Source organism: Crocodylus siamensis, chromosome 1 (assembly GCF_052110815.1).
Source record: "Crocodylus siamensis isolate JL-2025a chromosome 1, ASM5211081v1, whole genome shotgun sequence".
Taxonomy (NCBI): Eukaryota; Metazoa; Chordata; order Crocodylia; family Crocodylidae; genus Crocodylus; species Crocodylus siamensis.
This window is the reverse complement of record NC_143395.1, coordinates 170,952,070-170,978,144: the sequence shown is the minus strand read 5'-3', so window position 1 is coordinate 170,978,144 and position 26,075 is coordinate 170,952,070. Positions and strand designations below refer to the sequence as shown.

General features: G+C 37.9%; 1 protein-coding gene across 9 annotated transcripts in view; it reads right to left on the bottom strand.

Annotated features, from left to right (window-relative positions):
- The window catches only part of ESRRG (estrogen related receptor gamma), a 516,894-nt gene that overhangs the window by 63,412 nt on the left and 427,407 nt on the right, over window positions 1-26,075 (bottom strand). For all 9 annotated transcript variants that reach the window (XM_090048878.1, XM_090048889.1, XM_090048897.1 and 6 more), the window contains 2 exons: window positions 6,923-7,033; window positions 2,244-2,405 (listed from right to left, as the gene is read on the bottom strand). In XM_090048878.1, the coding sequence (XP_089905004.1) occupies window positions 2,244-2,405; window positions 6,923-7,033 (273 nt within the window). The remainder of the gene's footprint in view (window positions 1-2,243; window positions 2,406-6,922; window positions 7,034-26,075) is intronic.

Here is a 26,075-nt window from a genome sequence, read left to right as displayed (position 1 = left end):
TATGCAACATATTCACAAATCAAATTGATAAAAGGCCCTGGGCAATCATTGTGGTGTATGACTGACTTCTAGCCTTAGTGATGTATTTCTCTTAGACTGGTGTAGGTATCGCCCAAAGATGAAACTCAAACTCACCTATTTAACTAGTTTGGACTTAATTTGGGGTGCTTTATTAGCAACCAGTGTAAGACAAAGTAGCCAGTATAATACAGAGTGATGTTTAAATTAGTTTACAATTTGCTTGGGCTCATCTAAAACTGCTCTGAACAAAGCCATTCAGAAATGTCAGCTGTGTTCCTAACCACTGTAACAAATTGTTGCCTGAACGCTGCACACCTAATGACTTCAAATTAGCTTCACTGCGATATTGCCTGACAGTTCGTTACGACTGTTAGCAACATAGCTGGCGTATCATGACCAATAAATTGGTTTCAGTGTGGGCTGGGAAAGGGACTTCCATCAATTTGATTAAAGAAATTACTGTAGCATTCAAAGCATAAAGACAAACTAGTTTAAGGAGACAGAAATAAGTTAACTGTACCAGAAAAGCATTGCTCGTGATACAAAAGCTTACTTATAAACCATTTCTGGAGCAGACCCTGAAGAACTAAATTTCATCTGGGCTACATATGGATTCTATTGGAAGTGATAGGATGCAGTCCCCTTAAAAAAATAAAATCATGCTATCCAGGCCTATAATTTATGATGTTCTTATTATTTATACTGTGGTATAGTCCAGAAAGCCCTGGAAGAACTGGGATCTCACTGCAGTTCGTACAGTAAAACACACAGGGAGACAAACTACTACCCTTATGCCTTACTGCCATAAGAAGTTTTAAAGCAAAAGAATCTTAGGAACAAAGCAACATATTAAAATTCAGTTGCTATCTGCTCTTGCATATATTTTCTGTCTAAATGAGTAAACAAGATCCAGTATTCTGGCTTGATGTACGTACATATGCATGGAGTCTATTTAGCCTGCTAATATGACAACAATAACGGTGCATTTTCCAATGCTACTGAAAATATAAAATATTTTAAACTTTGATAAACAGAAAGTTATCTGGATTATTGACTTGCATTAAGGTGAATCAGAGTATCCCCTGGGTAAAATGAAATCTAGAAGAAGGTTGCTGTATTGCCCAGGGCAATTAAAGGATATTAGTTCTCATGGTTAATGGTTAGCATTTTAAGGCTCTGCTATGGAAATTAGCAAAATAACAAGCTGACTGAAATGCACAAATGTGTCCTGTTATCCTGCTAGAATAATATTCTACTAGATCTTTTTTTTAAAGAAAAATCTCACACATTTTTTGTGTGAACCTAATGTTTGTGAAAGGTGACAGACTGACAGCCCTGGAGACTGCACTCATCTATTAACCCATTGAACAGGTACATGTGTCTCAGTAAAAAAAAAAAAATAAAAAAAAATCTGCAAACCTGACCTAGTGCATACTTTGCTCTGAGAGATTATGTTTGTTGACTACTGTCTCAGCTAAGATTGCCAACAGGAGTGCCAATTAGCTTTAATTATAGCAACTCCATTTTATGCAAACCACGGGAAGATTAAGATACAGTATAGTTACTTTCTATGGCATTGCTGCCATAGTATGGCCCTAAAATCAGTTTAATTGGCTCTGGGAATGTTGCTCCAGTTTAAGGTTGACCCTCCTATGTCTCACAGCCAGTGTAAGGGTTCTTATGACAACTACTTCTGGTATAAAAAGGGGTGAAGGGAAGAGATCAGAATTCCCCTGCATCATGTCCACTCTTAATTACTATATATGTAGACTTACTGTCACAAATATTGTAAGTGTAACTTTGTGCAACCTTTAGGCTGCTCTAAGCTGGCACAGAGAAACTGGCCTTGCAAAGAACTGTAAAAGCATTGGTGTAGAATGTAAAGGTGAGGTTTAACAAATTTTTGCACCTCCTTACCGTATAGTGATTTATTCAATTAAGTTTCATCACAGGTCCTGGGCCATCTTGATGAAAGGAATATGTTAAAAGCTTGCTTTTTTCAATCACTGTGTAAAACTTAGGCCTCAACTAGTGACATTAGTAGTAAAAGATAATACAATTTCCAAAACATTTGATGTTTTCATCAACATTCCTGTAATTAATCTACAGTCTTAAAAAAGGAAAGGAAAACTTGTAGGAAATGGAAAACATTTTTCAGCAAAAGGTAACACAGTGTGATTTGAGGGCATCCTTGGAAGTTACTGCTTTCTAATTTTATGTACCTGGAATATGCTTAGCCCATCCAATGATGACCACCAATTCTCTGTCTGCCAGGTCACAAAGGGTGGTGAGTGCTTTGATGTCGCTGTCTGGAACAGTGGGGTCAGGCATGGCATAGATCTTCTCTGGTTCAGCCACCAGTAAATGAGAGACAATCTTGTTATCTGTAAAAATTGACCCAAACAGTGAAAAATCACTAGGAATGTCACTCTATTTTTCTATGAAGTAAGATATGTTTCACAATGCATACAATTTAGCTTAAAATACTGGACCAAACTCACTCGTTCTGAAACTCCAATGACTTAAAAAGGATACATACCAAAGACAAAATTTAGTGCAGTATAAACATTTACAACATAGAGAACAAACTGCACATTACTAATAAATGATTATGAGTTTAGTGTATCGATAAATAACAGTTAAATCATAGCACTTGGAATAAAATCTTCATGGGCAAATTTTTTTAGTATTGAAATTCATTTTAGGTTTCATAAAATAAGAACTTTGGATTTGGTTTAATTCCTAGGTAAGAAAGAACTTTCTTTTTGTTATTTATAACAGTGGATGTTATAAAGGTAAATATGGATGTACCAGTTTTAATAGAAGAAAAACAAGTATACTTTTATCTGAATAAAAAACCCCCACACATAGTGAATTGTTAAAATATGTAATTTCTGTTACAGACAATTGGTATTCTTCATCTCAGATGTCAGATTCTTGAACAAAGGAGTGTCCAAGGGGCTATCACTCCATATATCTTACAGTACCTATAAGTGCTCTTTTAAAATATTCAGTCCCATACGTGTGAACTGGAGGAATGAAATAAGTGCTACTGATATTTGTATTTTTCTGAAATGCACAAACTCTAAACTAAATAAAATCACCTTCTATTAGCTTAAACATTGTGGGGCCTGATCATTTTTTCATTTATGCAGAAGCAAAATTTGGATTAATTTCACTGCCAACAATGGAAATATATAGAGGTGGAACCAGGCATATGTGACATGAGAATCAGACCCTATTTGAGGAAGCTCATTTGTGTACAGAAATCATTGATTATGTTTACATACTTGTTATTTTATCAATGCAACATTTCCTTTTATTTAATGTTTACTCTTGCCTACAGTTGCTCTATCTGGAATAATCAATTATACTAGAATGAGCAGTGAAAAAAACCAGGAAGATAACTTCATGGGTTTATTACAAGGTGACCACAACTCTACAGTAGATAAGCAGTATGAAAATAAAATTAGTATAATGCCTATATTGAGGCTCTAATTTGAGCTGCACAAAGATGCCTTTACTCTGATCCACCTTCCATTAAATTCGGTAGGATATTTGTGGAAAATGGACTGCCCTTCACGCCTGTCCACTGTGCCCCTACCCATCCCATTTTTCAGTCAGAGGGACACCTTGTGGCAGACCAGAAACACATGAGCAGGGTACAAAACAGTGTCCCATAGGGGTCAAACAGAAGTCTGTTACAGAATTTAATCTAATCATATTGATCCCCTGGAATAAACACACATAGATTGACATAGATGGGGTTTGATCCTGAGATGACCAACCCCTGAACTTTTGGCTATGGTGAAAGCTGATGAAGCTGGCACTGTTCTCTGCTTTCTCCACATGTCAGAGATAGGCTGAAGTAAAGGGGAATTTGGCTTGCATAGAGACTACAGGACAGGCTCCATACCTGCTTATGACAAATTTCCATAAATATACTGGCTTGATTCTGATTTCTGATACTTTACTGCTCTTTTGTGACACTGACTCCTTGGTTCTGATGTATTGTCTCCAGTATTTTAGTCTTATTACAAATTTGTGTGTCAGTAAGTTGTGATATATGTTAGTCCTTCATAAAATAAGAACCAGAGCCAACTGGAAAGCATCACATCAAGTATGTTTTATTACTAGGGGATATATTCATGTTTTATATGAACTGTAGGAGCCTTGCCAACTAAATAATTCTTTATTTCAATATTCTGAAGATTATCAAACTGATTAATGGGGAATTTTAATCTTATCTAAGGATGACAGATGGCAATTCTAACTTTTATTGGCAAAAAAGCCCTCCAACATAATTTTTAAAATTTTTTATTTTTTTAAGAATCAACATGTCTTCTGTTATGCCTGTGGTTGTTTGTTTAACTTAGCAAACATTGTTTCCAAAGAGGAAAGAGGATTCAGCCATATTTTCTCACATTAATTTAACATGCCCATACACAGTGAAAAGCAACATAAGCAAATTGTTTTTCTTTTTATGTATAAATGGGCCCAACATTAATATCAAATGGCATGCAGATGGAGACATAAACCATATGGATTTTAAATTACAATAAGTTAATGAAGATAGGTAAGGTAAATGCTCGCAAAATCCATTTTTTCTCAGTGCAAACATACACTGGGACAGACTGGAAATAGACTGAACTTTCCCTTTTCTAATCATAGGATCTTCATCAAAGATAACTGTTTGTTTCTTGTAGATGATTTGAGAATACTGTGCATTTACATTTACCCTTCACTAAGTCTCAACTTCCATTATTTTGCCAATACAAAAAGACTGATAGGTAGATCATTAGACTCTGCAAAGAGGGGAATGAGAAAAGGGGCGGAAAAATGCCCCTCAAAGACCTCTGACTCCCAGATATTTCACTACAGGGAAAAGACTACATGTATCGAAGCATGCTTTAGTTCAAGGCATAGGAAATTTCTGAGTGTGCTCAGAAAGCCGTATCACTGAGGAAATTGAATAGCCATGAGCACTGTTTCTAGGTAAATCTTATTTAATGTTTCCCTAATTAGAATCAATAGAACCCAATTTTCATTCCTGTGCCTTTGTTATGCACAAACTATCAGTCAGGGTCCAGAAAATCTCCCAGGCTACTTGTTCAACAAAACCAATTCAACTGTTTCTTGGTACTTATCTGACAGAATGTGAAAACTAAAGTTTTATAAATCTTTGTTACAAAAATGTTTGTAATTGGGTGAATGGAGGAAAATTAAGAGAGGCCTTCAGATAATGAATAATGATTTATACAGAGGTTAGTTTATCTAAAGCAAATGGAGCTTACTGAAATGAGTGTAGTTAGCACCTTAAAGATATTGTGACACACTACTTACCAGTAATCTCAGGTTTACACAGGGATTCTTAGAAGTTTCAGCATGACAGTGTTAACCTGTGTCTCTATTAAAGGGCTGGGATTTCCTTTTCTTTTTTTTTTTTTCAGAGCAACAGGCTATCAACATTTCGACTCAATGACAATATAAAATAAATGAAAATCTGGCAATCTGTGCATGCAGAAAAAAATAAACCTCTAATGAAATTAAGCATTAGAGTTTATTAAATGTTATTGTATTATCAGAAAGTTTTTTTTTATTATAATGCGCAAAATCTGCTTAATGCAGCCCTAGATTGTATTTACAGAATGGTAGAACAGCTTATGCAGGCTGAGTAGAAGATGCCAGATTGGACAATTGAAGGTATAATCAGCATAATGTTTTTTGGAAAGGCAAAAGGAAACTATGCCATATGTCCACTTAAGCCTTAATTTTATGTAAAACTGGTTGTTTTTCCTTTGACATAGCTAAAATGCCCTTTTGCTTACAGTTCAAAGACTGTTTATTTGCTCTGCAGATCCCCATATGCTCATGTGCATTGTACACAGCAGTGTCCCCTACTGGGGAAGATCAGCTGAAAGATGCACTGGGAAAGACAAGGTTTCTGCACAACCAGGTAATATCACAAGGATCAAGCCTCCATGTTTGTTTTATTCCCTGTAGGCTCATTTTTCTGCTTTCACCGCAAAATAGCCTGTTGACAGTGTAACTGCGTATGGAAATTCTGATCCAAATCCAGAAGAGCTTTCACACACCTGGGAGGGAATGCATGCCTTCCTAGCCTAATACACTAGTCTTTTGCACTACAGCTATAATGCTATTAAATTTACTTCATGGAATTAGCGCAGTTGCTGCTTGAGTTTGTATAAGCCATAGAGAAAAACCTCCAACTATTTTTAGTTAATCGCACAGAGGACAGGACTTGTATTTTACCACAGGATGATCAGCTATTTTCTCTGTCTTTTTATTAATTTCAGCCTAGCATGATAAAATCCAGGACATTGTAAAAATGCCCCATAATGCCCATAAGGGTATCAGAGACAGAACTACCAACCTATGCTTGTTATTAGTGTGGCATACTCTTGTTTTAATGTAATGCTAGCTAGTGTGTTAACTTTCTATAGCTATAAATTAATGAGGCTCCTAATGTATTTTCATTGGGAGGTTGAGCAGTCAAACTCATTTACTTAGTGAAAACTACAAAAATCACTTTCTTGTGAAATCTGAAACTAGCAGCTCCAATGAACTAATGATCACACTATGAACTGTTTTATGTACCACTGAAAATAAAGATAACCTGTAAATGTAAGATTTGCACTGCATAAAACATGCTTCCACCTGTAAAAAGTCTTTGTTTGAGTCTGTCTGAGAAAGAATGAAGATAATATGAGCAGTGAAAAATATTCTTACCGGAGAAGTGGGTGACACGTAGCATCCATAGTGGCTTCTTAGGGTAAAATCCTTATCCTACAGAAGTCAGCAGTAGCTGAGAAGGGATCAGGATTTGACACTCTTGAAGGTTTGCATGCAAAGAGAAATATGATACAGCCGATGTACTTACATGGCTTTTTTGCTGGCTGAACTAGCTGAGGGTTCAGGTATGGGCTATTCTCTGCATCTATTCTGCGCTTGTACTTCTGGCGACCTCCACGTACTCTGTCTAGACGGACCCCTAAAATGGGAAAAATACACATACACTCATTTAATACATGTGTGGTGACACATTTCATGGACAACTTCCCACCAGAACTTTGAGCAATTTCTTTTCAAGACAGCCTCAATATAAAATGGTTCTCTCAACATAAGAACTATTAAAAGTAATAAAAAAGGCATTGGATTTAAGAACTTACATGATATTTAAATGTTCATAAAAACAAGACCAGTTTACTCCATATTTTCTTTGTGGAGAAGATCAGTTCTTTTGTAGTAATAGCTAAGCAGTTTGGAGATAGGCCTAGGACTCTCGGTTTCTGACAGTCTGAGCTGAACTCCTCTTTAGCAGAAATTGTGTCAAGCTCAGAGTTGTAATAAGCACCAATGGATTTACCAGGCTACAGTTATGAGCAAAGGACTATGAAGGATGAGAATTTTAGAGACAATTAATATTGAATTCTGTTGTGATAATATAAAATGATGTTTTTAATTAACATGGCCTAAAAAATTGACAGCACTAACGACAGAGGAACCAAAGTATAACAAAGACACAGACAGGGTTTAAAATCCTTCTAAAAGGGTTCAACAGCAATGATTACACTGGGATTTCAAAGGAGGGAGATCTGCATTTCTCTGGATGTCAGCAAAGACATATCAACATTTGCATTCTACTTTATAATTATTAATGTCTTAAGTAGCATATTTTTGATACCTGAGATGTATGGGCACAGGCTTTATGTAAGCATATCTCCCGGAAACAAGCTGAAGCTGCTCTAGCAAAAAATTCCATGCGGCCTCCATAAAGCAGTGAAATATTTTTATTTGGTTCTGAGTCAGCCAGACAGATTCCAGACACCCACAAAGTATGTTAGTATAACCCAGCAATAACACATCATTTAAGCAGAAAACCTCACTATATATACAGGGCAAAGAGAAAAGCAGTAGCAAGTATTAAATCAATGCCTTCCCTGATACCACAGTTTAAGCAGGGAAGAACCAAAAGATTATCTAAAGAACGATGATCCGTGTGAGCAATGTGACAAAAACTTGTCCACTTTTTCACTTTCCTTCTGAGTTCTGCTTATCTCCCCTCTTAAATTTTCCATTCCCACTATCATCTTCTGCTGCTTCTCTCCAGACTTTCTTCCTCATCCTTGCATGAAATACAACTTTGCAGAACATTGCCGAGTTCTTGGAACCCATAAAATCCATCAACAGCGATGGCTTCAGCTTGTGAAAGCCATTTCTGTATTCAAAATGGGATGCAGAAATTTGAACAAGGATCAGTGTGTCGCCAAGGAACCTGCTCCAGGGGCATGGGGTTGGGAAGGAGGCTGCGGAGGACAACTGCTAGAGATGATCTGCTACCCCTCAATCAAAACAGTTAAAATACTGAATGGATTTTGGTGTGACACAGCAATTTTGACAAAGGGTCAAAAAACACACAAGCAGTTTTGCTTCTCTTTACTCTTTTATAAAATCTTTCAATCCATTTCTCCTTTCCTTCCTGTCACTCACAGACTTAAGTCTTTTACAGTGTCTTATGGGTCAAATCCTACAAACTATTCCTAACTTGTGAAAGGTTTACCCACATGATGATCTCATTGAGTGCATCCAGATAAGCACACCCACACAGGGGTGTGCGTTTGCCATAGCACAAATAGCAGCAGCACATATTTGTGCTGCTGCTTTGTGGCCACACACCTACATGCACCAAACTGTCCTGGGTGGGGTAGGGGAGGCTGGGGCCAGCACCTATATTGGCCCTAGCAGCCATACCTGGGATACTGGGAGTCTCCCAGGGCAACAGCAGTGCTGATGCAGCCACACAGAGCATGGTCAGCAGCCAGCATGTGGCTTTGGATGGCTAGCTTCCATTTCTGGCAGTGCAAGATACTGCCATGTGCACCGCAACACTTTATTGGTGCAGCTTTTTTTGAGACTGGGATCTCCTTTTGTCAAATTTGGGCACTGAGCAAATTAGCAGCACAGTGAATGGGTGCACATGCTCTGAGTGTGGTTTGCGGCGCCTCAAACAGCTTAGAAGAGCCACAAACCACACACGCACACTCGTCTGGATGCATTCATTGACTCCAGTGGAACTATGTGTGCGCATGTAAGAGTTTCTACTGTAACACAGGCTTTAGTTTAAGATTAGACTCCATGGGCGTGTGTAGATGAAACAAGGGGCATGTGTGCAAGACACTTTAAAGTGGCTTAAATCCTTTTGCACCGCTTTAATGGTGTTGGTGTTTGTCAGCATCGGCAGCATATTGTGCATTAATTCCAGCCACTGTAGCACATTCAGCAGTGTAATGCACCTTAAATGGCACACACCTCATGTCAGCAAGCACAACAAAGGATAAAGAATTTTATATAAGAGCTACCGGTATTGCTTCCTACCATTGGGACTGTGTAGTGATCTCTAAGAATAGGTATCAACTCAAAAAGTGTATGGAGTTACTTGATAATAGGATACTTCCCTTACTTCAATATAGGAAATAGATTTTTCATCAATTATCAATTGAGTCAATATACATTTAAGATCAAACTATGGAAATAATTAAATAAAGCAATGCGTATCCAGAAAGAAAGATCAGTATATAATTACCAGTTAAATATCCCTACATACACACATATATACATGTACATGTATCTACAGTTAAAATTATGTGCATAAATCAACACTTTAAATAATGGAAATGTCTTAAAATTAATGGGTAATAAACCTCTACAAGCATTATACCCCAATAAGCTCAATCTCTACTGAGGAAAATGACATTCAAGAAAATACGCTACCAGAAAATATATAGACAAGGCCAAAGCTTGGCAGTTGAACATTCAGAAAAAGGCAGAGGATTAGAGCAAGCCACATATGAGATTGGTGGGATTATGAAAGAGACTGTCTAGCATTTTAAGAAAAATAGATAGAAAATGAATTCTGCATAATTCAGGTGTCATCCTTCTTTCTGCTCAGGAGCAGATTTCATAGAGATAAAAGATGGATAGCACTGGACAGAAGTATGTTTAATCAAAAAGTAATGGAACTGAAACTTAAATTAAAATAATATAAATCTAGCAAGATGAGCATTTTTTTCCCTCCTCTGCATTTGCACAGCCACCCACATGTTCACTGGAAAGGAAATATAGACAAGGGTCAATGTGGCATAATTATACAGAGCTATACACTTGCACACATATCTATACACCTGTAAATGGAGATACCTTTTATAAGAAGTGTGAACACTATTGTTCTAAGTATCTGAGAAAAATGGCATTGCTACTCAATACAAGTCTAAAACTATGTACATTCAACATGCAACCGTTTCTAACTCTCATGTTTTTGTCTGCCCTATTCTGCCAATCTAGATACAGTACATGAAACTTTTATCTTTCTTGGGAGGGGCTGTGTGGATAATTTTTATACCTTGTGTCACCCAGTTATAGAGTTAATTCATGTAATCAAACTCATATTGTATGCTTGGCTAATATTAATGTTTGGTACATGGTTATTGCACAGGAAAGTAGTGAGCAAAACCATTTACTCATTCTAACTGTCCAAAGGGTTTGCCATGGTTTGCCATGGAAACTCAAGCTGTCCATGCATCAGTTTCCTCATCCATAACATTAAGATAATGATATTTAGCTCACTTCAGTAAAATGATGTGTAATCTTTGAATGAACACTACTGTATGAATTAGCATTATAATACTCTAGGGCTACATTTTACACTGATGTAAATCAGTAGCTCCACTGAAGTCACATGAGCTGAAACCACCAGAGGATCTGGCTCCCTTGGACCTACCATTAAGTTTTACCTTGTAATCCTTAAACAGGAAAAAATCCCAATGATGTCAATGGCTATCTTACCTGAACAGAGACTAAAACCACTGGCCAATTACCAATCGAAATATGAATTCAACATTCAACACTAAAGAACTTCGGAGAACACTTCACTTTGCCTCTCATTACAAGCACCAAATCATCTGTTAGAAAAGAATGGGAAATTACACATTTACAAATGATTTACAGAATTCAGTTGGGGAGGATTAGAAAGGGACTAGATGTCATGACAAGAAAAAAGCACATAGGCATTAACTTCACTTTTTTTAAAAGGTAACTACTCAGATCCATATGGATTAAGGATTTTCTTCATATAATCTTAGAGAAAGGTTGGCCTTGTGATTAAGCCACTGATCTTTTGTTCTGTAAAGTGGGTTCTACTCCTGGTTCTAGCGTAAGATTCCCACATGCCTTTTGGCCAAGGGTGTGGACAGATAAACAAACTACCCTGAGGTAAAGAGGAAGGGGTCTGCATAGAAATTTACACTGCTGCTGTGCAAAAATTGTTTCATACATCCACACTATCCAGTTTTAGTAAAAGTTAGACTAGGGAAGTTTACCCTTGAATGAAACAACCATTAATGGTTTTCTTGTACCATGGGATACAGTGGCCATTCAAAAGAGTTAACATGAATCAGCTGGTGTATAGTAAGTTCTCTCGCCCACCACTACCTTTTTAGCTTTTATAATTTGTTTGTGTGTATACTCTACACCTTATTTCTTTATTAACTGAAGTTACAACAAATCAGGCTACTCTTAGTTTGAAATAAGAGTGACCACACACATGTGTGTATTGAACTTACTGAAGGAGTGAGTGACAACTGATTTAATTATACTGGCTCCAGCTTCTGTGCAGACCAGAACCAATCTACTGTTTGTTTCACTAAGTAACTATTGGGTATCTCATCATCAAACAGCTCAGCAAGGCCAAAATGGAACTCTATTTTTCCTCTCCATTCTGCACATTATCTATCACAATTGCAAATCAGTATTACTCCTAGTATTATGATTTATTATCTGTACTACTGAAGTTGCTAGGTACCCTAATCATGGCCTAGAAACCTATTATGTTCAGCATTCTGACAACACAACACAAAAAGAACATCACTACCCCAATATCACCAGCCTCTCTTTCACACGGGTCCTTAATATACTGTATTTACTCAAATACATGCCGAGGGTTTTTTCTTCAATCATCATGAAGGGAAAAGTCCTTTGTCTTACATTCACATACAAGGAAACCTCATTAAATGCACTATCAGTACACTGCTGCCAAAATCAGCATGTGCTAAATCACAGAAACCAACTATGAAGCTGATTAAATGCAGCCAATGCTGAGCATGACTCCAAAACACATGGCCCATGCTGAGCAAACATGAATGGGAACCTACCACAAGGATAGGTTAGTGCAGCCTATCTAAATTATATGATTGTGCCAATTAAGCACAGTCCCCATCAGTGCCAAATTGTTTTTAAAGTCATAGTGAGCCACTACATGGCATACATTTGACTACTACTGGGCACGTCTATACACGCCCCCATGGCACAGTTGTTACTGTGCTGTCCTGGCAGCGCACAGTTATTTTTAGCAGCTACCTCACCACATCGATGTGCTATAGTGAGGGAGCTTGTCACTACAGTGATATAGTGGCAGCGTCACGGTTTGTGCCTGCCAACACTACGTTGCCATAAAACATCACTATGATATAGTGACTCATGTAGATGTGCCCACTGCCTTGCCCTACATATTAGGGCTGTGCAAAGCTTCAGGTGCTGATTCGATTTGCAGGAGAGTCGGTGGCCAAACCTCTGAATCCAAATCAAATCAGACCAATAAAAAGGTCTGAATTGATTTGAAGCTCTCCAAATCGAATTGGAAAAGATTCAGAGAGCTTTGGAGATTCTGCCAGTCCCCGCTTGCTGCCACAGGAAGCTGAACCCAAATTCTGTGCTGGTAAGTAGGGGGCAGGGGAGAGGGGGCTGAAGGAAGAGTGAAGGGACCATGGGGGGATGGCCACCAGGCCCCATTGCCTGCTTGGTCCCCAGCCCCTCCAACCACCCTCCATCCCCCTCCAGCTTTTCTGTTGATAGCTGCCCCACCTGGCCCCAGCTCCCATCTCTTAAAAAAAAAAAAAAAAGACACACACTCACTGGCTGCTGCAGTGGCCATTGGGGCTTCTGGGGACTTGTGACAGATCCCCGCATGCTGTGTGGGGCAGTGGGAGGCAGCAGAGATCGCCCCCCAACCTGGCAGCTGTCAGTGAATGGGGGGCTTTTTTTTTTTTTTTGAGTGGGGCTGGGAGAGCGGATGGGGACGGGGGTTCGTGACAGAGCCCCCCACACTGCATAGAGAAGTACAGACAGCGGGGATTGTCCCCTGCTGGGCAGCAGCCGATGAGTGCTGGGCTTCTATTCTTAAAGAGCCGGGAGCTGGGGCAGGGCGCGGCAGCCATTGACGGGGCTGGGAGAGCCGGTGGGTGATGAGGCCTGTTTGACTCAGAGATTCACCAAATTTGGTGGTGGCCAAATCTCCATATCAGATTCAGCTGAATCGATCCGGGACAGTGATTTAAATCACCAAATTGAATCACTGTCCCCCAAAGCGGTCAAATCCAAAGTGAATACTAGCTGCTTCACACAGGCCTGCTACATATCAAACCTGTATCTAAAGCATGCCAGGTATTCTTCAAAACCATTTCTAAAAAACCCTTTCTGGGCTCATCTGCCCTGTTCATTAGTAGTCTCCTCTTCTCTGGCCTCCCTAACAACTTTCACACAACTTTCTTTCAAACTGTGCAATATATAGCAGCCAATGTAGTTGCCCATGACCAGTATTCTGATCAAACTGCCTGACTCTTTGAATCCCTCAGCTGGATCTAGCCTAAGCTATGTCTGCTTACCAAATTAGCTCCTCCTGTCTCTCTTGCTGAATTTCACTGTCCTTTCACTCCTGCTAATGATGCCAGCCTATTCTTCATTTCTCCTTGTTGCCCTTTATGTACAGAAATTTCTTTCCCTGATCTCCAAGGCCCCTAATCTCTCCCACTTGTACCAAGATTATTTGAAAGAAATTGCCATCTAACAATAAGGAAGGAAGGTACTTTATTTACAACAGGACCATCCAACTTCTTGGCAGTTGCAGGGGGAGTACATGCCACATGGAGCTGCAGACTTCTGGTACACATGCCGCATGAGCTGCACACTGTGGGGTTGCCCTCTTGGGGTCCCACCTACCATGCAGGCAGCCCTGCTCTGTACATGGTCATGTGTGCATCCTGGATCCTCTCCTCCCAGCTGTGCACAGAAAGCGGACAGCACAGACCCCTCATCCACCATGCTGCCCTGCTCTTGGAGCAAGAAGCAAAAGTCAGAAGAGACAAGGGAGCCTAGAATCTCCAGTTACCAGACCAGCAGGACTAGTGGGAGAAGCAGTGGCCAGGCAGAAGTCCATGGGCAGCATGTTAACATTTTGTGTCACATGTGGGCCTTGGGGTGCCAGTTGGAAACCCCTGATTTAGACAATCCTTAGCATAATGTAAGTGCTACCCAATTCATTTAAACAGTATGTTGCACTAGAATAACTAACTCCCCTGATAATAATGAAAGAACACCAGTGAAGAACATGGGAGATGAGAATCAACCCTTTCAAATGATGCTCAGGCTCTCTCTCCATCATACCTATAGTAGTCATGGGGATTGTGGAAGACTATTATTCCACACTTACATCTTCCTGCAGGCTCCCCCTTCAGTTAAACATTCAGGATAGGTAACAAAAGTTTACATATTCTAATGGCCTCTTTCACCTCAGTGGTGTCACTTTCTTGGGTTAGTTTATTGGGGTAGCTCCATTTTATAAAGAAAATGTCTGTCAAACTCCCCAAATTATCTTATAATTGTTCGACAAGACCAACCAGAAAGTATGCCAAATTAAAAACATCTCACTCGGCATCAGAAGGGGCACCAGCAAGTAGCAGCAGAGGTAAGAAATTTATTAGCAGTATCTGAAAGAGCAGAAGGAATTTTAGTGTCAGACTCTGATGTGGCTTTCCTTTGGGACAACATCCTGATAGAGTGTTCCAGTACAACCTGAACATGCTGTGCATATTTATAAGGTTACTGAATATGATTGAGTGAAAGCAATGTTTGTCAAGTTATGCAGTTATTTACCAAAGTAAGGGTTTTTCCTCCACCACCATAAACAGAAGGTGCTTGGAGATAAGACTCTCACCATCACTTAGATACCCTTTGGACAATTCCATAATTGTTATATTTTAGGATTAGAGTAGTGTGATGCTAATGTGTTAATCTTGAAGTCTCAAAGATTTGCAGTGGAAAAACTCTTACCCTATACACAATCCCTTTAAATCATGCTAGAGTCCTCAAATATAGTGAAAACATGAAAGAAATGACATAACATGAAGGAAGGGGGATAACATGGGTTGCCTTTATTTGCTGAATCTGTACATAGGCTGTATGTTAAATTACAAATATGTCAGTCTGAGACTTTTAAGATTACTTGACAGTGTATTTGGAACCAATACCATGTGCAGGTAAAATTCATCCGGGTATGCAAAACGCATGTCCATTAGACAGGCAGTGTTCTGAAAATTGAGTCCTAAGTCATCAGAAAAGATAACATCCATGACTCAAAGAGTTCTTGATCTACAGCTGATTTAACAATTAGCAAAGGAACGGAGACAGTAGTCATGCTCTCTACTTTACTGTGCAGCTAACCTACTCTGTAGTCAAAAGAAAGTTACTTGTTTATGCCTCAGTTCCCCTGACTTACAATAATGTGTTTTACAGTACTTATCTACAAGACAAACATTTTTGGATGAGGTTTTTTTGGTTCTCAAAAATGCAGTTTGGGGAAAATAACAACTATTTATTGAATTATTTCTGGATTAAAGACACACACATACACACATATGTATGTGGAGGTATGTATTTGTACATGGGGGGTGCGTGTAAACAAAATCTTAGGCATTCTGTTTTGACTGTTTCAAATTTTTGTTCTACAGGGTTTATACATATAATACACAATACATACATTATATTAATATAACATATAAACCCTGTGAAATAAAAGTTAAAAAAAGTATATATTATATAGTATTTTATGTATTATATATGTATATTTTCAAATATATATATATAGATTACTTCTATTGACAGACATAAAATTTTGTATTGCAGGGTTTATACATATATATATATAGCAGACTTTACACACACACACACACAAACCCTTCAATATATATATATATAAATGCTGCAATACAATATTTGATACTGTCAAAACAAAATGCCTAAGATTTTTTGTTTTAAAATAATATTTACTTTCACAATTTGCTTGGATAAAAGAGATAACAATGTAAATGTTTTGGTGACCTCAAGGTTTGTTTGGTTGTTTTTTTTTTGGGGGGGGGGCAAGAACACAAGGAAGGGAACATTTCAGATCAACCCAAAGGAATATTTAAAACAATTTTCAGTTTAGGCAGTAAACCAAAGCTATCTGCACAGCCCTTACTTCACAAGAAGCTTAAATTCTGCATGCAGAAAACATGACTCTATATGGCACTATCATTTGTGCATTAAAAGAATTCAGTGTACATGAAACCACTTAGTTCAATTTCCCAAGCAAACAAGCTTTTGTGCAAATTCATTCTATTATTTCTTAGCACAAGTGATTGCTGATAGATACCGTCTCATAGACAAATGGTGTCCACATTATAAAAACATGACACAAAGTGTTTCCCAAAGCAATTGTTGTTTTACAGTTTTTTTAATGGTTTCATATGAAGCAAAGTATCCTAATCTGTGACACTTACAAATACAAATTAGGTCATGTGCAACAGGTGACAAGTTTTAATTGAATGTCTTCTGTTTGCAATTCTGACAAAAGGTGAATGGAAATAAATGAGTCTGGCAAGACAGCCCTGAGCCTTACAATACCCAATATCTCATTATTTTTAAACAGCTATCTATAAACTGATGGTGACAAGCCTTGAACCTTTTATTTCTGCTCAAGATGGGGAGAATGTGAAAAAAAAGAAAAGAAGAGAAAGAGAAAAGAACAGAACTTCAGACACCTCCAATGTTGCATTAAATATCCAATGCCCCTTTTATCACCTTCCCAGAGTAAATTAATGGAAACATCCTTTTTATTTCCAAACAGCAACTTTTTCTAAATTAGACAGAAGATTCACTTTATATGCTCCAAGTATTGTGTGCCTAATTCGAGATTGCATGACTTTAACACCACTAGAGCTTCCCTAGAGTTATGCTAACTTAAGATAATGTTAGTGTTATGAAAATTAAACCACTAAGGAAGAGCAAGAAAGCTTATTCCTCTTCTTTCACCTACTGAAAACAAGGAAGGAGGTTTGTGCTGCAGCAAAAACAGAATGTTTGTAAATTGATTAAGGAAAAAGGTAAATACTGAAGTATATAGCATTTAAAATGTCACTTGTTTGGAAATAATAGTTAACATCACCAAATATTTTCTTAAATTCCCTGAATTAATTACATGACAATGAGAAGGCTGACATCTTTTGACACAAAACGTAAGAAAATATATGCTGGTAAAATATAGCAAAGGCATTTATGAAAACATGAAAAATACTGTTGTTAATTTCAAGAATAAATGCCATACTGGTGGCCATGTATGTGTATGTATAATAAATTCCATATGTAAATTGTTTTAGCTAAAAATCATTTGTATTTTTATATAATCTGATAATGGTACATTTATATATGTGTGTGTGTGTGTGTATACACACACACACAATGATAAAATATATATAAAAATATATAGTACTTAATGCCAGATTATATTATATGAATGTGCACTTTTATATAATCATACAGATAACTACATGCAAAAATGGGTATTATGAACTTCACAGGTAGTTTATCCCCAACCAAATAAAAATAGCTAAAATTATTTAAATATTAGATTAAGAAAACACACATTTAAGTTTGCAAGATTAAATCATGATCAATAAGGGCTGTTGTGTGCATTCAGAGATGAAAACATTCCCAACCTCTGTATTAAAATTACAGGTGAGGGTGACATAGGGGGACAGCTATCTTATGCTCCAAGCAATGGATACGGAATACATGGAGATAGGAAGGTCAAAAATGCAAGCTGGAGCAAGGCTGTGTCAATAGCTGAAGGTCAAATGCAGGCTTTTATTCTAGATCTCACGAGCAAAGCTTATAAAGAATTCAAGATACATGGCAGTATGACTGTAATAGGAAAGAAGTCTAACTGTTAAGTTCTGGACCATTTGCTAGTGACTCTCAAGAGATATGGGAAAATCAAAATAAAATGCATTACAGTAATCCGACTGTGAAGTATTGATAGTATGAATCAGAATCTCAATCTTTTCAGAACTAATAATATGCAATTTAGCAAGATTTCAATTGATAACTTGGGGGATGTAAGATTCAGAAATGTTGGGATCCAGAAGTCACAGAAAGATCCCAAATAGCTACGTAAAACCAACCTGGGGAGACAGAGGACAAGCTTGTTCAGCATTATGACTTGCGTCTTAAAGAAGGAATTTAATTTTGGTGGAATGGAGCTAGAGGACATCAGAGGGACAGCAACACAACATATAAGCCACAGACAAATAAATACAGGGTTGTTGTTTTTTTATTTTAGCAAGCAAACTAACCCCTCCTTTTAAAAATCCTGTTTTCATTTTGGCACAAATCTATTACTTTATAGGTTTTTGGTTTTTTTCCTTGGACCAAGTCCTTCTCTCCTTCATCAAGGAATAGCCTCTATTGATTCAAACAGAACCATTTGCATGATCATGATGAGCAGACTTAAGTTCTACATGTTGAAATTCATTCTCAATTTACACTTAAAGGCTCACATACATTGCCAGATGAATTAAAATTGGCCTCGGTGTGTAGAAGGCTCAGGCCTAACATGTTTATATCTCTTTACAGACATATGCTTTTTACGGTGGGGTGGGGATGGGGTGATCTTAAATGGTGCTTACTAACTCTAAATTCTTCTATCCCCTGTAGATGTCTGACTATAAACAAGTTCCTATTCATGTACTTGGCACAAAGAAAGATACTAATTTTAGAAGAAACCAGCTAACAATTTTAACAATTTGACCCATTCAGAAAAAATTGTTTAAATGGGAGTAATTTTTAAACCCCAGTTCATTTTACTATCAGATACACTTTACTATTAACTTATATTTAAATGCTACATGTATACCATTATTCCTTCATGTTATCACTCTGTTCATCAACTCTCTCATGCCATGTGGATCTTTCTCGCCTTTCTGCTTCATTCCTCAAGCATCCTTGGAGCACCTGTCAGAGCCCTGAGACTCACTCCTTTCATATTTTCACTTCATATTTTTAAGAGCATTTAAAGGGATAATCAACTAAGAAACTTAACCCATGTCTCCCAGCAAGGCTCTGAGTGTGCCCATGAACACATTTTGATGACTGAATTATGTTCTATGATAGTCTGTGTTGACCCAATAAACAGCCATTTGGTAGAATATCCTGGGTAGGTTTGACATGCCACTAACCAAGATGAACAGAATCTTGCATTTTGAAATTGGATATCAAAAATGCTTGTGTACCACCTGTACATAAATATAGGTTAAAACTCATTATGTCGGCAAAAATAGGTTTTGGATTCATGATAGATGTCCCTACTTCTTCTGCTTAACACTACATTAAATGATCCAGTATGAAAATCAGGCCTATAACATATATAGGTTGTGTATGCTTTGATTATGTTAACCCTTTTTGGGCTGCTTGTTCTCTTTGATGACAAACCCTAAGAATTTGCATATTCTAACCAAAGTGGAACTGCAACTGTGATCTCTTGAGATTTTTTGAAAAGAAATTCATGATAATAATAATTGCAAAAAAAAATCTGGATAAATACACTATTAGTTTCACATCTCTCTGGCACACATCTAGACTTTTTTGTACTTTCTTCTTTTTGTCCATGTACCATTTTCTACTATGTATACCTATTACAAAAGGCCAGTAGTAGCTTATACCGATTCATGATAAAAATAGCCACATGTTATGACAGCAAGGAATTTCTGATCCATACTTCCCACCCCCTAATTCTTTCTTCTCTCTGGGGCATTTATTTACTTTATAATGGGAATATTTACCTGGCATTTAAATGAAAAAAAATCTGTCTGTTTTGAGCTCAGGTGTTCCCACTGGAGGGGCCTGCCATGCCATATTATAGTATCCTCCTGTGCTGTGTTGCTCATGGCATAAAAAAAAAAAATCAGTTAACACAGAAGAATGAACCATAGCAATGTATCTTATATTTCAAGACACTGTTTGTAGAGAAACCACCATTCAATAAGGAGCCAAAATCCTTTCAGATGCTGTGGTCAGACAGACATTAAATAAAAATAAATAAATAAAATAAGTGACATCAGGTAAAATGGCAACTTGCTGGTATTGCTTACTAATAAAGGCTATTTTGTGGCTTGAAATATTCTGTTGTAGCCTGGCAGAAAGGAACAGAGAAGACAGGTCCTTGCAATAGTAAGTTTTCCACAGGTGGCAAATAAAAGGTTCCAATGTTCAAAGATTACTGAATAATTGGGAAAAACGTCTGCAACTAAATAATTTTCTCCTTGCTGAAAAATGGTGGTGAATAATGTGTCTCACAAAGAGTGTTAAAATATCCAGGTCACATGAAGAAGAGTGAAAAATTAATTCACAAGACTTGTTCAATAAACAATAGGGGAAATAATTTATTAGATACATTATTTTTAAATACCACTGTGACCTCTCCTTCTGTGAATAAGGGAACAGTCCCACAAGAGAATTCATAGAAAAAAATGTTTTCTTCAATACAAGAACAATATGATACATGCAGGGAGTGTCTACACGTGCAATTAATGCATCAGAATTTTCTGTGCAGAAAATTCAGGTGCATTAAACTGCACCACAGGTATCTGAATGGGCACCCATCTGGAGCAAATCTGCTCCTGATGGGAGCAGTTAAGTCTAGAGCTGCTCCTGCCCTGCTCTGCCCCACCCCGCAGCAGCCAAGGGGAGCTCCAGCCTCCTCTGTGTGCCGGCCCTTAACTGGCAGGAGGTAAGGGGGCCGGTCCTGATCTGTATGTGGCTGGGAAGAAGCTCTCCCCAACCTGCAGGGATTGGGATGGGTCCCAATCTCCATGTGGCTGGTAGGCAGCATCCCACCAAGCCAGGGCAGCTCTCCCCGCCCCCTTTGGCCTCCTGATGCCTAGGCTGACTGTGAGCAATTTGCTGCCAGTCAGATCTACATATGTACTTCATATCCTCTATTATCTACGGGTACTAGGAAATGGCGCATTAGACTAATCTACTATGCAGTAATTGCTGCACATGTGTAGACAATGATGTTTTACTGTGCATTAGATTAGTCATGTGTAGACACATCCACAATTTACTTGATCATACCCTGGTAAAAGTAACTGCAGCTCTCTGCTGTTAATGTCAAGCCTTAATTCAGATCAGTTGTAGGATTCAGCTCCCAAATTAGGTATGTTGCCTGCAGACCGGAACTTGGGTCATGTGGCTAAAAGGTTTTCCAAGATAGTTTAGGCCTAAATTCTTCAAATATTTGTGCACCTACTTGATTTTACATGTGTGACAAGGCCCACTAAACAAAAAGGACTATTCATGTGCATAAAAACAATTTGATGTGCAAGTTTTCACAGAATTGGGGCCTTAATAGTTGCTCCATTGCCATCTACCTGATTTTGTAGCTCCTGAGGGGTTGGAGTGGAAGATTTGGTTGAAGGAATGTTATCGAGTGCAGTGCTATCTTTTAAACGTATCTGTATATTTACCAAACTTCCTAGGAACAAAAACATGTTCAAAACTAGATATCAACTTCTCTTTATTTAAAACTTTTCCTGTGATGCTATGAATACAGACACCTCAAATTCTACACTTCCATGAGACCCAAAGAGTGAAACTGAGTAGAAACAAAAGTGAAATTGATTAGGCAAGTTTTATTCCTCAAGTTAAGTGAAAAGCAAAAAAATAATAAAAATTGATTAAAAAAATCTGTCCAGTGACAACAGATGGGTCTAGTCCTACAACTGGGGTACAAAGATAAACCCCTTATGTCCTTGTACAGCAGCTCTTTACAGGTGGAAGCAGATCCCTGAATGGACAAGAGCCTAAGTTATTAAAAATAATATCTAAAAGTATTTTAGGGATAAGAGCAAAAGATTTCTTCCCTCTTGAATGGTATTTCTGTCACTAATATACAAGTCAAGCACTCAAAGTTATCAAATTGCCTAAAAATCAAGATTTTTTTTCTTTAAGGAAGGCATTTCAGGTTTTGTTTTTTAAGCTTTTGACATTCATTTTCAATCTTTTCTCTCCAACTATAAGGACAATTATTTTTACTTTTCAATTAGTTTAAAAAAATAAACATTGTAGATTTTTGAAAACCATCTGACTCCAGGAGCTGGGCAATTAAGAAAATAGCAAATATTGCAAGACGTGATAAAATGACAAGAAGTGGCAATGCTGAGTTTAGCATTTCTTATGTGCAGAGTGGCAAACTGGAAATTTTAAAAGGCAGAGTTAGCATATACTAGAGAATTCAGATAAAAATATTGGAAGTAAAATGCAGCCCAAGTGTTCATCATGAACTTTACATGTAACTGAATAAATTTAACAATGCTTTTTTGCCTAAAGAAAAGCAGTTTACAAATCAGCTTGTATGCTACTACCCTCATCCCTTTGTTATACCACCACAGTAGTCTGGAGTGACACTTTATCCTGCTTGTAGCATCTGCAGCTGTTCTCAGGCTAATACTTCCATGATTAATGGGAAGTTTATTAGTGATATCACACTACTGATACTATATTTTGAATTAGGTTATCTAACCTTTGTGTATGCTAATATAATAGCTAACCCAGATAGCCAGCATGGCTACTGTACATCATTGTTAGCACTAAAAGTTGATCAGACTTCATGTAGATAACCTTAGCTGAAAAACATAATTATAATAAGGGGTTCAGTGTTTTGAAGCTCTTTTCTGGCCATCTATAATGTCATGCCCAATTAATATTATGAGCTAAATTGATTTTACATTAGTAAAACACAATAAATTTTGTAACAATTAGACAATATACTCCTATTATAAAATGCTCCCTGCTCTAAAATAAAAAATAGTGACAATTTTCTTGTAATCTGATATGAAGTGTTGGACCTTTGAGGAATGGGTTAATAAATTATAGATTTTTTAAACCAGGCAGACTGATTTACTGTAAACTTCCACCATTACAGTTATAGTAGATGTCTATCAAATTGCTTATGAAGACAAATTTATGGAAAATATCCAAGAGTAAAGCTTTGTTCTTATTAAGGTACATGAATATGTATGTAATTTTAGCCAGACTAAATTAACTAAACAAAAAAAGAAAAAAGGACAATAATTGTTGTCATAAGAAATATTTTTTTCACTACATATTCCTTCCACTATTCAAGACAACCTTTCTACAAAGATGTTTTTGGCAGGGAAATATTTTAGATAAAACAGAAAGGCTAACTGCTAGGAAAAAAAAAGTGCATTTGGGGTTTTAGTGGTAAGCTATCATTATTTTTCAGTAGCTAAGTAAAATAATAAAAAAACAGAGATAAAAAAATGTACAAACTATATCCTGAATGAATTCTATTAGCTTAACAAATGCCTAATTAAGTTGGGGGTTTTTTTGCTTAAACCAACACATCTTGCAAGGCACTATGATATGTCATATAGGTTCTTACCCTGCTGAGATTTACTCACATGCTTCACTTCATGCACTGTATATCTTTCAACATGACTATTCACAGTCTGCATGTCATGTGCATGTCTTTCCAAGATTGGGGGTCTGTCTGTTTGCCTATTCATCTACCTTATTTACTCACATACATTCACCTTTCTCCCAAAAATTAGCCTTCCAAAATTGGAGTTTTTGTCTCATGCAGGGAAGCTGATTTTCTGCCCTAAATAGAAGCATAGAGTCACTGTAAGATAGCCACTTCATCTTTTCCTTCTGTTCCTCCCAGCAGTCTTACGGAGGGAAGGGTAGAGACCAGCAGGGGAAGATCCAGAGGTGGTACATTTGTGTACTCACAGACTGCTTTGTTTCTTGCTCCACTCCAAGTTTAAAACAAACAGCCCAGCAGCAGGGGTGGCATTTCTATTCACACAGTGCTGAGGGAGTCAATTAACTTCACAACCCATTATGATTTACCTCAAGGGTTGTTAAACATATAGCCTGCAGACTGAATCTGGCCCACAGAGCCAGATTATCTAGCCCAAACAGTTTTGCCCCAACTCTGGCTGTAGTGGGGAATAGTGCCTGGGCAAGATCTGTGGTGTTGGAGTCAAGCAGTACTACAGTCTGTTCCTATGGTGACAGCCAAGCATTGAGGTAAGGGTCATAGTGCTGAAGCCCCAGTAGCACCATAGGATAAAGTCTGGTACTGTGGTGTGTTCCTGCAGGAGCAGACAAGCACCCATGGTATGGGGCTTCATCCTATGGTGCTGCCGGAGTTCCTGTGTGGCAACTTGTACCTAGATGTAGTCTTGGTGTACAACTAATCAAACTATCCTTTCTTTGGCAATTTTGCTGTCTGTTAGCTATTCCTAGTTTTGTCTTGTAGCTCCCATCCCTGAGGTCTGTTTTTAGCTCTTTTCAAAATCCTAGATCCACCCATGGAATCAGTCTTCATCAGCAGCTCCAGTTTCAGTTTTTGCTTGAGCAGACACAATTCTACTGTGAAAAAGGTTAAAATGGTAGCTTTACCTAAGCAGGAAAGGGAAGGTGAGTGAGCTGAAAATTAGTTTCTGTCCCTGCTCTATATGGCCATAACTCTGGGGGGGAAAAAAATCTTCATTTTGAAGCCCCAAAAAACAAGGTGTGGGCCTCATTTGGGGGCAAGTACCTTGAAAAGAAATATAGTATTCTGAAAATAAGAACCCAACTTCTGTTTCTCACAGGCCCAAATTAAGAGAAAACAGACACATCCAAAAAAATTACTCTGAAGTTACTGAAGTTTCATAATTACAGGCAAGGGAGGTTTAGGTTGGATATTAGGAAAAACTCTCTCACTAGGAGGGTGGCGAGGGTGAATGGAACAGGTTATCAAGAGAGGTGGTATAATCTCTATGCTTAGAGGTTTTTAGGGTCCAGCTTGACAAAGCCCTGGCTGGAATAATCTGGCTGGGGGTGGTCCTGCTTTGAGCAGGGCATTGAACTAGGTGACCTCCTGAGGTCCTTTCCACCCCTAATTTTCTATGATTCTATGATGGATTTACACCAGGTTGAAGGCAGATGACACAACTGCTTTACATGCAATGAATATTTTTCCAGACCAGAGCCTGCACAATATACATAATGATTCCCGCCCCCCATCATGTCTATCTAGATTTTATTGCTATTCAGTGGGAAACCCAGATTCCACATGGGAGACTGAAAGCAACAGCAATGCTGACTGATAAAGGGAAGAAGGCCATAGAGAAAGGTAAGCTGAATAAGCAAATTGCTTTACACTGACAAATACAACCCTGTTGAAATATTTCATAACTGTGTGACAACCTAGGTCACCTTTTCATAAGCAGAGATCTTGAGCAACTCCTTCAAAGTATGCACAGAAAAAGGTTGAGCTGAAAATGTAATAATGTCATTCACAGCCGCATCCAAAAAGTAAAAGAACAGCCTCAACACTGTGACAAGAACCACTACCTTTGCGCCTTATGTCATTAACCATCGTCTTGTACTTATAAATGGATATGACCCTCCCTCCCCTATTTTTGGTTTGTTTTTGATCAGTCTTAGTCACTAGAATAAGGTTTCAGATATTATGGTCCATATTACTGTAATGTGCTGCACTTCTTTGACACATGTAAAATTCTGTAATTTGATTGGCCTACTATTCTCAGATCATGCCATTTAGAGACTCATTAACCTTTAGGGAACAAGCAAGTGGTTTCGTGGTTATATCGTATCGTGTCATTATAAAATTCATCCACAGCTGATTTTGAATTCTGGTTTGTATACCCATCCATAGTCTCACATAAAAAGAAATAAATGTCCTTTTCCATTGCTAGATCATATGAAACAAACAGTATTTTGCTCTCTGATGTATCATACGCTACCCCAAATTTCTTTCCCTGTAACTGGCTACATTGAGATAGAGGGTCCTTTGG